Here is a 16,680-nt window from a genome sequence, read left to right on the forward strand (position 1 = left end):
TAGAGCTTTCAAAACCATGTCTCATGTATTTCTCTCACTTTGGTAGCATTTTGCATAATATCAGTATCTTTCTAAGACTCTTCACCACTACAAAAATTGGATGATATTGATCTTTCCATGCGTCAATGTGATCTGTGTTTACTCTCTGAATATCTTTAACCTGCTGACTATAGGAAGTTTTTAATGTCTGCATTAAAAGGACTGTGGCCATCAGGTCAAAGGAGGTGATCCTCCCCCTCTACTCTTCCCTGGTCAGGCCTCACCTGGAGTACTGTCTCCAGGTCTGGGTTCCCCACTACAGAAAAGACAGGGATCTCCTGGAAAGAGTCCAGTGGAGGGCAACAAAAGTCTAGATATAAGGAAAACAAAATCAAAACATTCCTTCTCTGGTACCCATAAGAAAGTAACAGACCATGTAAGTAAGTAATGGACCATGCTGCTCAGACAAAATGTCCAGAAATCCCAGATCAAACTTGCTCCAACTGTAGCAAGAGCCCAAAGTCATCAATAAAAAGTCTTGTAGAAGATTTCCAGCAGAGGTAAATGACTATCTCTATAACTCTGCAGTACTGGCTGAAGTTGTCATTCTCTCAGCTCAGAGAAAAAGATTCAGAAAAAAATATGGCATGGAATATTCTGAATCTAGTAGGAGGGATAGTTTTTATGCACTTTAAAGAAAGAGAGTGAGATAATGCAATGCAATGCTTTGTGATGTGTCTTTAAAGGTGGAGAGAAACTGACTTAGCGTGAGTCTCATCATGGCAACCCTCATTTGTGTCCTGGCATTCATTTTCTACATCCATTTTGTATGCTAGGTAACGGAATAGAAAAGTGCACTGCTGCTTATAAAAAGGTACCAACATATATATATTTTTTCAGTGTTCAATAAAGACACATTACTTCTCTTTGCCCCTGTTATCCATAGCAAACTGATTTGTCAGTTTCTGAAACTCTTTTGAGACTTGGAAACTAACATGCAATGAAATATCCTTGAAAGATATTTGATCATGGTTGAACTGCTTGTGGTAAACGTTTGGCTGTAAAGGACTTTTTGATATTAAGCTCTTCTCAGTGTTCTGTGGAAAGTCGGTTAATTGGGTTCACATGAAAAAGATATGATAATGGAGAGGCTGCAGGGGTGGTTTCTGTGAGCAGAGCCCAGCAGCTGGCCCATGTCACAGCAGAGCCAGCTGAAAATGGCTCCAAAAAGGAGCTGCTGCTGGCCTGAGCCAAGGTAGGGAGTGCTGCTGGGTGGGCTTCGGGGGAGCAGATTTAAGGAAGGGGGGAGAATACTGCTGTGCAACAGCAGCTGGGAGAGAGGATTGTGAAAGCGTGAGAGAAGCAGCCCTGCAGCTCCCAGGTGAGCGCCGCAGGAGGGCAGGAGGTGCTGCAGGCAGGCAGCAGCAGTTCCCCTGCGGGCTGTGCAGGGAGAGGCCCCTGGTGGAGCAGGCTGTCCCCCTGCAGCCCATGGGTCCCCCATGGAGCAGATCTCCACGCTGCAGCCCCCCCATGGGTGGAGGAGCCCCCGGTGGAGCAGGTGGATGTGGCCTGGAGGAGGCTGCGGCCCATGGAGAGCCCCCGCAGGAGCAGGCCCCGGGCCGGAGCTGCAGCCCGTGGACAGGAGCCCACGTGGAGCAGGGGCAGAGAGGGACCGAGAAGGAGTGGTGGAGATGAAGTGCTACAGACTGAGCACAACCCCCAGTCCAGTCCCCCTGTTCCCCTGCGCTGCACGGGGGGAGGAGCTGGAAGAGGTCAGATGGGGGGAAGGAAGGTGTGTTTGGTTTCTTTCCTTTGGTTCTCACTTGTCTAGCCTGGTAGTAGTAGTAGTTAGGCAGGAAATCTTACTGTCTCCCTATGCTGAGTCTGCTTTGCCCATCACGATCCTTGTTGAGCGATCTCCCTGTCCTTGTCTCAACCCTTGAGCCCTTTGCCTCGTATTTTCTCTCCCTTTCTCTTTGAGGAGGGGGAGGGAGAGAGTGGCCGTGATGGAGCTCGGCTGCCCACCCACCGAAAAGCACTGCAGCTGCAAAGTACTGGAAAAGTTTTCAGAAGCAACAAGGTGTTTAACAAGGAAATTTATAGTTTCCTTTTGCAGGCTTCCTAAATAATTGGGCTTATTTCATATTCCCAACTCGGAGGAGGAGAATTGTTGATTTCACCTTCTTTTTTCTTCCTTGGAAATCAAAGGTGAACAGCTCTAAAAGGAAGGGGAACGTATCAGAAGCAAGCTTTTTTTGGCTTGTAATCCTTTCTTAAGGAAAAGATTTCTCACACACCTTCCCCAGATGTAGGGGGGCAGAGAATAATTTTGGAACTACTCCAATTAAAGTCAGCTTGGGGAGAGTGGGACTTCTCTACTTGTTTCTGAGACATTCGCATTAGCAAGAGAAAGTGTTGTGTTGCCGCTGCCAGGGGCCTACGGTGATGACTTCAGAAACAGAATTGAATGATGTCACTGTGACACCTTGGTAACAGCTGCCTCTGAGCAAGTTTAGCGAGGAGGGACAGAGAAGTGTGCTGGATGAAACCACGTGAGGACTTGTGGATCCCACGTTGAGGTGCATCGAGAGGGCCCACCCTCCTGTAAGTGTTTGGATGCTTCATTTTCGATTTCTGTAGTTTGTGTAAAGTCCTTTCACAAGCATGAAGTTTGGTACTTTGGCTCAGGGATGTAGCTGCACAGAGTGACAGGTGCAGCATGTGGCTGAGGGCCTCTACACGTTCTCTCTTTCCCACACACGATCAAGAAAGAAGGGTAGACAAATAAGAGTGTGCTGTGGTCCTGCCATAGACCTCAAGTACTACAGCATAAACAAGAGACTTAAAAGTAGCCCATCACATGAAACTTCAGGACAGCAATGCACTTCATCAGCTGGTCTGGCCTGTTGAGTGGAGTGTCTCAGGATGGAGTGTATGAAGATGCACTCCATCTGCTTTCAGATTAGCACTTGCAGTGAGCAAGCTGCCTGGCCTTAACATTTTTCATTCCATTTTTCACCCGACTTTTGCTGGTTCTTCTTGGTCTAGAAAAAAAAAAAAAAAAAAGTGAACTCAGATCAAAATAGAAGGATTTCCTTTTCATTAATTCCATGTTCTTAACTTGACAGGTTTGGTTATTGACGTAGAAGGGACATATCTGGCCTGACTTGAGTTACTCATAATGTTTCACTTCATTGTAGATATGACTGGAAACCAGAGACAAGACTGGTAAAATCATTCCTAGAACTCTGTGTTGTTTTCCTTCAGGTACCTTGTCTCTCAAGTCGGTGAGGGCTGGGACAGAATGAGATTGGAAAAGTCAAGTGTAGTATTCATTGTTACAGAAGTAGTTGTCCTGTATCTTCTATGGCAAAAGAATTTTCCTGAATAAATATATAAATAAATAGATAAAATTCCCCTGGCAAAGATTGGAAGCTGACACTTACCTGAAAGTTACCAAAGCAACTTCCTCCCGGCAAGGTAACATAGCTCACAAATGGTGGGCCCAGGGAGCTCAGTGATTCATACACAATGATGCCTTCGCTTGGGAATACGGCCTTCTGCTTCTGTTTGCTTTCCCAGAACTCCTGCAATATTGCTACGACATTCACTGTCAAAGACATAAAAATGCTGAATGTAGGATGCATACATGTCCTTGATCTTAGTGTTTTCTGTGTTACACAAGAAATGCAGACATATGAGCTTGATACATTTATTATTGATAATAAAATGTCTGTGATTATTTCTGCTGGTGTGAAAAATATGATTTTGTGGCAATTTTGGACTTTCTGGGATTGCAGGCTACTGTAGTACATAAATTGCAGGTCAGCAATATTGTACTATTAAGTCAATGTGTTGGAACTTTGATATCACAGCAGCCATTAAGCTGCTCACTTTCAAACATGAGAAAATGTTATACTCAGATTCCTCTTTTCCATTCTCAAAAAACAAAAACAAAAACAAAAACAAAAACACATGGTCATGCAAGGAAAGCAGCTGACTTTTAATGCAAAACTTTATGAAGTAGCTGGAAAAAAAGGTGTTGTATATTATGATGATAATAGTTGCAGGCTAATGTGAAAATAGAAATGTGAAAACCAGAAATCCAATTGACATCATGACTATTGAGCCAGTACTCCAAAGTTTTACGTTCTGTGTTGGGGTTTTCTCAACACTTTTTGGCTTGGACTCGAAAAGAATTTTAGTATAGTTTATCTAGACTCCTTTTACAGAGCCATGTGTAGCTTAGAGATAATTTTCTTTCTTTCTGGGCATCGTTCAGCAGGTGGTGAGCAATTGCATTGTGCATCACTTGTTTTGTACACATTAGTGGTATTAATACTCTTATCATCATTATTATTATTTTCCTTTTTTTTCTTCTTCTTTTTTTTTTTTTTTTCCTCTCTCCAAATAAACTGTCTTTATCTCAACCTACAGGCTTTCTTTCCTTTTTTTTTTTTTTCTTTTTCTTTTTCCTGATTCTCTCCCCCATCCCACAGAGGGAGGGAGGAGGGTAAGCAAATGGCTGCGTGGTGCTTAGCTGCCTAATAGGTTAAACCACAACACTATGCAAAAACAAACAAATGAACAAACAAACAAAAAAAAAAAAACAGCTGTGTATGATGTTCATCATTTCTCACTTGAAAATTTAAATTCAGAAGGTAAGAAGTATGTTTCTTAATTTGGACCTTCCAGTGGAAATATGGAAGCCCTAGGCAGCAGTATGGGTCCTTCAGAGTACTGATACTGGTTCAGTATCAAGTATTAGTGCATACAGGAATCAGTGGCAGAGATAATTTTCCTCATACATGTATAATTTTCCTCTTTCTTCATCTCGTCTGACCTTGTTAGTAGTGGAATAATGTAGAAGTGATCCATTTTGAGACAGTGTCACCCTGGTGGTAGCTCACATGCAATCTATGGACAGGGCATTGCTCTGTTTGCTGCAGGGTGAGCAATGTGAGCTCCAATATTGTCACCGCCTGTTTCCTGACTTCTGGCAGCTGCACTGCTCTCACAGACAACAGCTTTTCTTGGCATTTAGCCATGACAAGGGCAGACACACAGAGTGTGGTCATCACCAGTTCCCTTTTTGCTGTGCTCAAGCCATGAGGAAGTGTGGGTGGCGTGGTCTGAGCTCTGGGGAGGCGAGGCAGGGTGTTTGGAGCACACTGCTGTCTGCCACTGGATGGTGTCACGGATGCAGCAGCAGTGTTGGCTCCTACCAGTTCTGGCATTTTGGGCATTTAAAGCTGCAGAACTCTCATGGCATTGGAATATTGCTTCACCGTAAAGAAGAAAGCTATCTGAATAAATTTTGTATTTGTAACAGGAAACACGTTGGGATAACCACTGTCTCAGTGCAGCTGTGAGAAAAAACTGAAATATTGAGGAACTCTTAACCACAGAAACTGACTTCTGCTTTTCTAAATGATGATGAATGTGGGAGAAAAACTGGTCTACTAGCCAGGGAAACTGCTACCGGTACGGACTCCAAATGGTAATCCACCTTCAGAAATTGGTCTCTGGCTGAATACCTCACTGATGTAAACATCTGAGTGGTTTTTTTTTCTTCTTTTTTTTTTCTTTTTTATGAGACCTTCTGCTCCACAGAGCATGCACACATTGGGTAACAATCTAATTTTAAACCCATTAAGTGAAAACTGATATTTGAACATAAAATTCATGAATGTAAAATTTCCAAGTTTAAACATGACAATTCAGTAGGAGCTGTTGCTTCAGTGTGAGAATGGTATTGGTGACATTCAGTCCTTTACTGGTATTGAAATAGATAGCAACAGAAAGTATCAGCTTTAAGAATATCACTGATTTAGGATGTTTCCATAAAGTGCTTTGGTTTTTGAAACAACTGTTGTCCAAGAGTGCAGTCCTTAAAAACAATAATGCAAAGTCCACAGGAATAATGAATTTGGTGGTGTAGGTAACCCACAGTACTCTTTCTGGTCTCATCATTCAGCCTGTATGATACAACTTTTGGTAAAACAATAAATAAATAAATTTTAATAAAGCTTGATTTCTCCCACATCATGATGAGATCGATTATTCTGTAGGTAATAAACTGCTGAGTCTTCTAAGAAGATGTACAATGCAATTGGCAAAGCTGCACAGGGAAATCCCAAGCATGATCATTTTTTGTCCAGTCCAAGTCCCTAGATTTTAGTATCCTAAGCCCCTCATTGATGGAGGGGAAACTACCCATAAATATCATGCGTGCTTTTGCTTACCAAGAGGAAATTATACTGGTATAGTGGTCTATAAAAGAAACAGGTATTTAAACTGTTTAGTACCAATGATAGCAATAAGTGACCTAAATTGCTGTGTGTCTGATCCTTGCTTCTCTTCTGTTGTTAGTTTTACAGAAATTAAGAGTTCAGAGTGTAAAATTTCTGTTTTAATTTCCATTCTTGTTCATGAGTCCTTTCGATGGTAATTCAGCATTTAGACAGCCTCTCACTTGGCTGAAAGTTTCCACTCTGAAAACTAATATTCAAAAGACTTTTTAGAGCTATAGAGAGGTATCTACTTTCACTGCAATACACCAACAGAAATATATTTCCCTTCTTTTCCTGAAATCCTGAAACATGCTTTAAGCTGTCTCAAATTTTACAGATAAAGCAATATTTTACCAGAGGACTAGTAAGCAGTGAGTAGCTGCTACAGATTAAACTAATACGTGTATGACTAACACAGAAACAGTAGCTGAGCAGCATCATTTTTATTCTGTTTAGAATTTCTGTCAAATGAAAGCTATGTGCCTATCCCACAGTGCAGCTGGATATCTCTGTAATTAAGTAATTAAAAGTGCCTGGGTTTGTACTGAATTGGATAAACATAAAACCTGGCTTAGCTGTGAGGATGGTAGCAGGAAATACTTGATGGTATATATGTAGTGGCAGCATCAAATTATCACTGCAGTTTTTGCTGTGATTTTTTCAATCCTAGCCAAAACTAGCACCTCAAAACAGTGATGAACATGAAGATGCATCAGGTTAAACTACAGAATGCAGCCATGATATCAAAGCCTCAAACTTTTTTTTCCCCAAGAATTCTTTATGTTTTGATTTAATTAATTTTATTTTACTCAACTGTTTAGCTTGAATCAGTATGTTTATCATCATTAAATTAAAACAGCATATCAATTTCAAATATATAATTAAAACAATTTCAGCTAAACTTGTAAAAATTCGGTGTGTGTGAAAACAGTTCTCTACTAAAAAAAAAAAAAAAAAAAGATTTTATTTATGCCTAACAGCCACTACAGCCACTATTATTTTTTTTTCCTTCATTATGTATCACATGGATTTGTAGCAGTTTAGGAAGATGTGAAAAATGTATACATATGATCAGATGCACAATCAAATATACTAAGTTACTATTCTAAGATAGTAACTAATGATTACTAATATGATGATTACTAATGTTGTATTAAGATCTCTCAATATTCATTTTTCCTGCAATCACATGCATTGTTTGCCTTCATTTCTAAACATTCCAGGCAGAATGTTGTTCAGTCTCTATGCTGTATATCAGTATTTGGAATCCAACTGGCTTAAGTCTAAAAATGCAGTATGGAAAACAATGAGAATTTTCAGAAGTACATAAATGAAACAACAAGATTCATGGTTTAATGCAGCAAAATACTGTAATTTACGTCTCATTTTGAAAGGACATTCTCATTGTAATTGACTTTCGTATTTTGAAAGATGCCTATGATGTGGTTGAGTTTTTAAGATAATGCTTATAGTATTTGTATGCAATGACAAACAATTTTCTTCAGGATTAAATCATCCATGCTTTAAAACAATTTATTTTGTACACTGTCAGTTGCTGAATTAGTTAACAGTATTGATTTTGTTGTAGGCAATGCCAAGACCCCATTCAGACAATATTTTATCCACTTTATACCTCAGATCTTTCTCAGTTAGAGTTTCATAGTAGTACGTGCATCACCAAGTTCAAGAGCAAGAATTCCATATACCCTCCTTTAGTACTCTCCCATCTGTGAATATTAATGGTTCCACAATAGTCTATTTGAAGCTGGCTGTAATGCCTAGTTACGAGGTGAGAAGATGATTTTTCTTCTCTACTTTGCTTTTTACTCAGCTGGAAAAGCCTCTTGCCCAGGGGCTGAGCATTGTACCAAATGAAGCTGTCCCCAAGTGCAAATCCTGGTAGAGTTCTTGAAGTTTTCCTAGACTCTAAGGACTTTTTATTATTTATTTATTTATATATATATATATATATTTGAATTTAGGACAGGCTGCGAGTTCTGTGGAACAACAAATATGTGGGTTATACAGCTGCATTTACCCTAAATGAACCCTGAGCTCTTTTGAGAGTTCAGAAATACAGTTTGATGTGAACTGTGTTTGAAAGAGGATTAAATGATAACACATTTATTATAACACAACATTGTTTTCCAGACAATTTCTCACCTTTCAGTAGCAACTGTCTTGCCTCTGCTCAAGGAAGTCTGTGAGTCAAATTAAATATCATTCTAAGTGGGAAACAGAACTCTCCAACTTGGATTATGTCAGTAAGTTTGCACTGCATTGATGCCAGAAAAAAAATAGCTCCAGGTTTCTGTGAATTACTGCTAAAAATACTGGCTAGGCATTCACCTCAACCAAGGCAAACAAACAATGCCATAAACAGGAGGCTGGCCAACTGGGAGGGGGGTGTTTTGGCCAAGACTGGAAGGGCAAATCGGAGTGGGAGCCAAGTGACTCTGCCACTGAAGTGGAATGGAGTCATATACTTGACAACGTCTCACTGCCGAGAGAGTGGAGTATAAAGAACACACACACAAGATAACCACCTACTTTGTCATTTTAAAACTTAAAACAGCTGTTTCTAAAAGTCCTTTTAACTGCCTTCGTGGATTTAATTTAATACGTGAATGCAGAAGAAAAATACAAGCTTTTTGAATGAAAGAAATATGTAATATGAAATCTATTAAAGAAGATTCTTCAGTGAGAGGCTAGTAAAGTTCCCTTACATGTCTTAAATCAAGCCATGGCACATAATCAGTAAAACTATATCGTTTAAACAAAGTTCATAAGTTACAAGTGCACCCTTCCCCAGCTGCAGCCTATTAAGGCTTGTAACTTAATGCATACATCTTAGGGAAGCTGTTAAATTGGGCTCAGGCTAGCAAAGAGATACTGTTTAAATCTCTAGGAAAAAAAAAAAAAAAAAAAGGCAGCAACTGGAGTGGGATCCAGCTGTTTTGAGGGAAGGTTTTATTGCTTCTCTTTTGATTTATTTTGCATATTTTTAAACATATAAATAATAGCTTTAGGAAAAAAAAGGTACAAATGCGAGTAGGCAATATCAATTAATTTTCCCATGATCTTACTATGCATTTATCATATATATTATGTTATGTATTAGCATGTTAGCAGTGATTTTGTTAGGATATTCTGGTCCATATGCTATACTATTCTGTTCTCCATGTATATGTACAAAAATAAAAAGCCCCATATCCTTACTAAACCTAATGAAATTAGGTATATTGTTAAATATATATAAAAACATTATCAAGTATCATGTACTGGGACACCAACAATATGCTGAGAGGACTTCAGGGGCATTTTTCCTTCTCCATGATGGATTTGGATGCTATATGAGTGAGCTGATCTAGCAGTGGACTACTAGGTGATTCTGTCTAAAACCCTTAAAAAGCACAAAAAGTAGCAAGATGTTGTTTCAGGAAAAGAAGATCTGATTGTGGGGTGAGATTCCACTTGTGAGAAGCAACATCTTTAATTGGCAATGGCTACCTTAAATCCAGCACTGACTGACAGTTCCTAGACTTCAAGGATTTGGAAAAAGAACAAAATAAAATTAAATAAATGAACTGGATGGCCTCCTCAAGAGCCATTCTGAACATGTTACCAAGTAAAGGAAGAAAGAAGAAGATGTTGGAGGCAAGCAGCTCAGAGAATGGTGTAGGCTTTGTGAACCATTGGTATGTTTGTAGTCACAGCAGATTTAGATGCAGCTAGGGAAAGGAAGGGTAGAGACTGGGAGGGTTTCACTGACACCACCGTTGGACTGAGGCAAAAAGTCAATCCCTGCAGTGTTATGAATTGAGTAAGCAGGTTATCACTTGGAACAGAATGAGTAGACATACTAAAGTCAGGTGTTTTTAAGCTGATAGTCTGAAGACAACTGTTAACCATTGCCGAACAGCTTGGCTTGGTCTACATTCTTATGTAGCATTACATGGGAAAATGATAAGAACCTTGGTATAATTTCAGCATCTGAATATAGCAATAAAGAATTATAAATTGGTCAATCTCCTGTGATAACCAGAAGTATAACTGATTCGCATAGGAATAGTATAGTAATAATAACATTAATCTAGAAAGGAAAAGACTGTTTGTTTGATAAAACTTTTAATCTTGTAATATTTCTCCAAGGCAACTGACTTACTCTGGCTATAGTGCACTTCAATTTAAAAGCTTGTATCAGAGAGCTAGTATGGTACCCACTGACAAATCTATTTCAATGTTAAATGAAGAAAAGTGAGCTGGGCTGATTCTACCAAAAATTATGGGCAGATCCCCATAAGTTAACATACTTTCTTATTAAAAACTCTACAGTCTAACCTGTCCATCTATTGCTGACCTGAAATCTTTGCTGGCAAAACGTGCAAAGGAAAATGTGCGATTTGTTGCTACCAGTAAAAAGAAATGGAGACACAGTGCTGTTCAGCTGATGTAAAATCACTTTGCTAAATGTTCACAAACCAACCAAGTAGCAATCCATCTAGGAACCATGAATTCAAGTCAGGGCTTAAAAAGACTTTCTGGAAGTACTTAGCTTTTTTCCAAGCTTTATCGTAACTCCTACCTGATACCATAATATTTTTTGATATGAAAACGAAGTCGTAATAAGGTCAGCATATGGATTAGACCAGTGCTGGGGTTAATTAGGTCTGCATGGTAGAAAGCATTATCTTTTTATCATGTTATCTGGGATGGAAGCTACATACAGCGCACAGTTCAGGGAAACACACACACCAAAAAGCAAACACAACTCTTGCAGTAGCATGGGTTGAGCACTGGGCTCCTTCTTCTTGCCTTCCTCCTCCATGTCTTTGCCTGTCCCATTCTTGCTGGAGCTGCCAGCCCCTCTGCAGCCCACTGTTCCCCGTCCCCCATCAGTGGGCTGGTGACAGGCCTGCACCACGGGGTCTTGCTCAGACCCCTGCTCTCTGCCAAAGATTGTTTACCACTATAAGGATAAAGCATTCTCATGGCAGGGAGGAACTTGTGAGAAACAAATTATCCCTGCTGTCTTGTTGCCAGGGCACCCAGCCATGATCTTGCATCTTTCCCAAATCCCATCATCTCTGCCTCTGCTGGGCAGATGCTAGCCCAGAAGGAGCACTGCTGCAGCAGGCACAGCACCACTCACTGTATTTGCTCCTGCAAGCTGCACCCAGGAGGGCAGGGACTTTCTTGTCTCTCCCTGCTGCTGTTGAAGAAAGCCCTCTGTGAGACATTCCCAACAGAACAAAGTGTTGGGACAGTGCAAGCCAAGACCTCTAGGTTGGAATGGGAACAAAAAGTGTATGTGGTGCTGAGCAGTGATGAGCAGACTTGCTCTGACATCTTGCTCTAGCAAAACTCAGTCCTGTTGACATACTGAGTCACACCACATTGTGAAAAGGGTAGATGCTGCTGCAACAAAGTAGATCCTGAATGGACTTCATTCTTACTTTGTTCTTTCCAATAAGGTCTGAAAGTAATGCGTTTGTAAGAGATGTGGACGTGGTCCCATGGGGAAACATGAGACACTATGTTCTTTCTAGTCTAATACTTGCTTGCTGTATTTAAATCTGATTACAAGTCAGAGATGGACACCACCTAGATCTAAAGATGACTTTTTGCTGAAGATAAAAAGAATGCATGTAAATTCTCATCTGACTCATCAGACAAAGCACTATGAATGTCTGTCACCAGTCAGAATTAGTGGCACACACTCACAGCAACTTCAAGCCTGTATAGGTTAAATTTATATTAGAATGCCTTCAAAATTCTTTTCATACCTCAGAAAATCTAAAGTAGAAAAAAAAAAAACAAAACTACTCGAATCCACTCGCACTTTTGTTTCTATTTAATCATCTCGCCCTCCCTTAGATCTGTGGGTGGTCACAAATGCATTGTCCAAGCAGCTTGTACATACACTTTCAATAAAAGCCTTGTCAGTAGACCTGCAGGAACTGGTTACCAGTGGAAACTTATGAAAGGGAATGCCCCTCTCCTCGAGCCCACCCCCCACACTGCACCCCGATCAAATTCTTTGTTCCTGTGATGTGTGTACATTCACAGACTGCTCCACGAGGTCCCAAGACTGCAACAGTAATACAAACCTACCCAGCAGCATACAAACCTCCTGCAGGGTGGCCTGAGAAACAGATGTCAGACTCCTAAGCTCTGGGACAGATCCTTATGCTACATTCACACAAGAGTAACATCCTTCTACAAGAGTAAATCCAACTTAGTCCCAGGGAACTACTGGGTCAGCCTCTGACTTTTCAGTGTGGCTATGAGCATAAGAATCTGGCAAGTGGAGTTGTTTAATGCAGATGTACATGGGTTTTTCCCCTAGGTCCATCACTAGCCATGTCTTTAAGTCTTTATTCCTTTTACAGCAAGTTTAGAAGGCAACAGTTGACTGTATGAGACTGATTTTATTAACTCTAACAGAGCTGTTGACAAAAGAATGAAGTGGAGATTAAATAAATGTCTCTGCAGTGTGCCTCAGGTCACACGGGAGATTACGATTAGAAGTGAATGTTAAATAAATAAATAAATAAAACTCCCTTCTAAAAATCTAACATTGTTCCAGCATTGTTTGCATGTTAAATGATTGACTAGGTGATTCAGACTGAAATGACACCCAGCAAAATACTAATTTTACAATCAAATTGTTTATGTAGGACCGGATTTGGGGGCATGACATCAAGAGATCTCATTCACCTGTGAAGAAAACTGAGAACAATGGAATTTAACTATTGTTTCATTTGATCTGTTGAAGAGGGTTTTTTCCATTGTATGAAATCTGTGGATGTATTTTCTAAGAAATTACTAATTAAATAGCACTTTGTTCCATGCATAGCCCCACTCAAATCATAAATTCAAATTTAAATACTCTTATTTCCGTGATGTGAGTTGCATTGAACTCTGTTTCAAGGGATGCATCAGGCCAGTTTATTATGTGCCATCTACTGAAAGGTACTTCAGAACATTTCACAAGGGATAGTTTGTAAAATGAGAGAGAAAGAGAGAATAAAGTGTTTTGGCCAGGTTTAAAAAGTGCATCCATAGTCAAGTCTGATATGGGGGGGGGGGAGGGAAATCACATTCCATATACTTGCAGGAAAACATCTTATGTTTTAAGATTGCAATATTTGATATTTTGCAGTACTACAGTCAAGAAAGGTAATTTATAGGACAAACTAACCACAGAAAGAGAGTTGGCATAAAGTTTTCCAAAATTGTCAAGCAGTAAAGTTTTTACCATGTTATTAGAATGTAATTAAATATCCTAGGTAAAAGTTGTGAATCAGTTTTCTGAAATGCAAACTTAAAAAATAAGCAGCAACACTGCCTTCAAATAGGCAAGATAAAATAATGATAGTTTGTGGTATGCACACGAATACATGTACAAGCATGTTAATTACTTCTCTCTCTTAATTTGTTGGGTACAACAGACATTTGAATTAACTACACTCACTATCAGGGAAATAAAATCATTATCTTTGGTACTTACAGTCTTTAAAAACCAGGGCAGGGTCTCGAGGAGGCAGAACTTGGGCAATTACAAGTTGCAGAGACTCCAAGGTTCTGTCCATCTCTGCTCTGCTTTTCCAGAAAGCAGCCACAAGCTGCCCTCATGCCTGAGTCAGGCAAGTCCTGTACCAACTCTGGATTCCTGAGGAATCTCCCCACGTCTCCCAATCAGGCATTGCCTCAAATCCCACGACCCTCCGCAGGGTCCACCTCCCCGGACTGCTTATCTTTGCTGTATGCTGAGCTAATTAGCTGCAAAGGCAGGCTGACAGGCGCATTCCTACTCCTTCCTTCTGTTAAACACACCCACCTACAGGCCAGGGAGAGAAGCTAATCACCAGAAAGAAGTTTGTTTCATCGGTTTATTGGCGATGTGCTGAGGCAAAGACCTCTGGTTCATACCAAATGAATAAAGAGACTCTCTTGCTCACCCAAACCCTCAAATTATGGAAAAGATTGCAAATATAAGGAAATACTTATGTAAAGCTATACTAAACGTGATAGCCTGAAAGCAGCATGCAGGCTCTTGTTTAAAAACAACAAATTCGATAAAAAGTATGGTGTTTTTTTTTTTTCTTCCTGTAACTATGTAACTGGAGAAGAAGGATATTAATGGCAAATAGAAAATTAATCCGATTAGCAAAATTAAACTTGTGATATATTAGGTTAACCCAATTTGAATCTGGTTTCCTGAAAAGCAGTTTCCTTACTCCCTATACAATAAATGTATTAAAATACCAGTGAATTAAACTGTTTACATCTAAAAGGACCTGTGGGATATGCAGAGGTCTGAAGAGGCACTCCAATCAAGGCAAACACAGATGCAGTGGCAAAAGCTTGAAGCACGAATGTAAATACATTGCTGTCACACACATTTGTGTAAGAGTCATAAACTGTACAAAATAGTTGCTTTGCTCAGCTTACTTTTATTTCAATTCCAGTAAAGTCTTCTTTTTGATTTGGAAAAAATCCCAAAGTAAGGATGTGTGTTCTTTAATTACTGTACAGTCTTTCCCAAAGAAAAATTATTTTTTTCTTTTTTTCTTTTTAAAGATGCAGCAGTGGAAAACTGCTGGGCAACCTTTTATCTCCATCACTTACAAGTTTCAGTACATACTGTTTCATTTATAGAGTGTGCATTGCACAAGGTGTATCTACTCTTTATCTTCATGTTTTGTTTACAAATTAATGAACTAACATTGTGTTTGTTTACTAAAACATTTAAAACCCATTTTGTTATTACCCGCACATTCCTTGCTAGGTGAATTCGCTAAGATAATCAATAATGCTATTGTCTTAACCTCTGCATTTTCCCAAGTTCACTCTAAGAGAACTCTAAACTTCATCCCATGTGTAAACTTTGTGGCGACCTTTGATGACTTCAGATATTTCAGGAATTCTGCTGCTTTGAAAAAAAAAAAAGGCTTAATAAAGATATATTAAGCTGTAACTCCCTCACTTACTCTACTCTCTGAAAAGTCTCGTCTGGCAGAGTAAATGAAAATGATAACTTACAGCCATCCATTAGAATACCTTTAAAAGAGTTAATGGATGCTTTAAAGGAACATTTTGAAAATAAACAGCATGGATTTCCATCATTCCATCCTTTCTATTCTCATGGAGCACAATCAAACGGGACAGGCTTTGTATATTTTTGGAACCCATTACCAAGACAGACTTCAGGTCATGCACCAGAAAGAACTCACCCACTGTGAAAAGCTCTAAATTAGAAGCCAAAAAGTGTGTGCACATCTTATGCAAAGAGCTTCAACTGAAATCTCATTAAGCAGTCACTGAAACAACCCCTTAACAGATAAGAGTGTAGAAACATAAAAATATGTTTTTTCCCTTTACATTTAAAATGGAAATAAAATTAAATTCAATTAGGCTGCTTTTCTGCCCGTGCTAAAAAGAGCTATTTGCATCAGGAAACAGCCCTACATACCTTGATAACAATCACATTTAAGATTTAATTGGACTTCCTTACTTCTGTCACCAGACCTTCCTGCAGCTTTGATGCTAAAAGAAACACTTATCTATTACATCTCTGCTCCGGCCTGCCATGCTTTTAAGAATGTATACCGCTGCTAGCTAAGACTAGTTTTTTTATTGTAAAAGCAAAAAGACAGAAGTTGAAAACTTTCAAAGCAGAGCATGCTGCAAGACAGGACAGAGGCTGTAATTCTCAATAGACTAAAAGCTGATTTTCAGTTAGGGTAAAGTAGAATATAGATAGTATCAGGTGTGAGTAAAAAATCAACCTCAAATCCAAACTTCCTCATTTCCCCAGCCAAGTAAAAGATTTAAAACGTTGCAAACTATGGGTTGATGACAAACTTTACCATGTCATACGTCTCTAGGAAGGCTCTTCACCTAAATCACAGATACATCAAGATACTTGTTTTTCTAGGTCTTCAGAGACCCAAAATAACATAAAAAAAAACATGGTAATATTTTTTAAAAAGAGAAGTTCAGAATGCTCACCACTTTATGTAAATTGTTAAATGAATTAGATTTATTGGTAACTGCACAGCCAAATTCAAAACCTAAGTGACTGCCAGATCTCTACAGCACTGATTTATTCCTTTTCTCTTATCTATAGATCTTTTCAAGATCTATACAAGATCCTGGAGTGAAAGGAAAAACAAGTAAGAATTGCTTGGTTCAAAGAATGTACATTATCATGTTGTTTGATGATCCTTGTACAGGTTCAAAAGAAATTTTAGAGTGTTAAAAGCTATCAGTTTTTATTTCCTTTTGATTTTTAATTAAATCAAACAAATATCTGTTTGTAACCTGAGGGCAGAATTTCACATTTAAATTTTATGTTGTAGGAACAAAGGAAAATTTTTAAAGAGGAATCCTCTGCACATCA

General features: G+C 39.2%; 1 protein-coding gene and 1 long non-coding RNA gene across 2 annotated transcripts; one reads left to right on the forward strand and one right to left on the reverse strand.

The window, feature by feature from the left end:
* Positions 1 to 413: 413 nt before the first annotated feature.
* LOC140000938 (protein limb expression 1-like) lies at positions 414 to 14,112 on the reverse strand. The gene is made up of 3 exons (XM_072032044.1): positions 13,786 to 14,112; positions 3,426 to 3,589; positions 414 to 3,023 (listed from the first exon to the last, which is right to left on the reverse strand). The coding sequence occupies exons 1-3, from the start codon at positions 13,865 to 13,867 to the stop codon at positions 2,973 to 2,975; spliced, it is 297 nt and encodes a 98-aa protein (XP_071888145.1). The 5' UTR covers positions 13,868 to 14,112; the 3' UTR covers positions 414 to 2,972.
* On the forward strand, positions 2,471 to 6,025 carry LOC140000939 (uncharacterized). Its single transcript, XR_011806132.1, has 2 exons — positions 2,471 to 2,583; positions 5,312 to 6,025. It is a non-coding gene; the product is annotated as an uncharacterized lncRNA (long non-coding RNA).
* Positions 14,113 to 16,680: the final 2,568 nt, after the last annotated feature.

The sequence above is a fragment of the Anas platyrhynchos genome, chromosome 35 (genome assembly GCF_047663525.1).
Source record: "Anas platyrhynchos isolate ZD024472 breed Pekin duck chromosome 35, IASCAAS_PekinDuck_T2T, whole genome shotgun sequence".
In the NCBI taxonomy this organism is placed as follows: Eukaryota; Metazoa; Chordata; class Aves; order Anseriformes; family Anatidae; genus Anas; species Anas platyrhynchos.

Bases quoted from the DNA above. Each gene is read 5' to 3' on its own strand.
- LOC140000938 (XM_072032044.1), bottom strand. From the start codon at position 13,867: ATGGACAGAACCTTGGAGTCTCTGCAACTTGTAATTGCCCAAGTTCTG. The intron at 3,590-13,785 runs GTAAGTACCAAA...TGTCTTTGACAG, and splicing joins TGCCCTGGTTTTTAAAGACT to TGAATGTCGTAGCAATATTG. The intron at 3,024-3,425 runs GTAAGTGTCAGC...TTTTTTTTCTAG, and splicing joins GTTGCTTTGGTAACTTTCAG to ACCAAGAAGAACCAGCAAAA.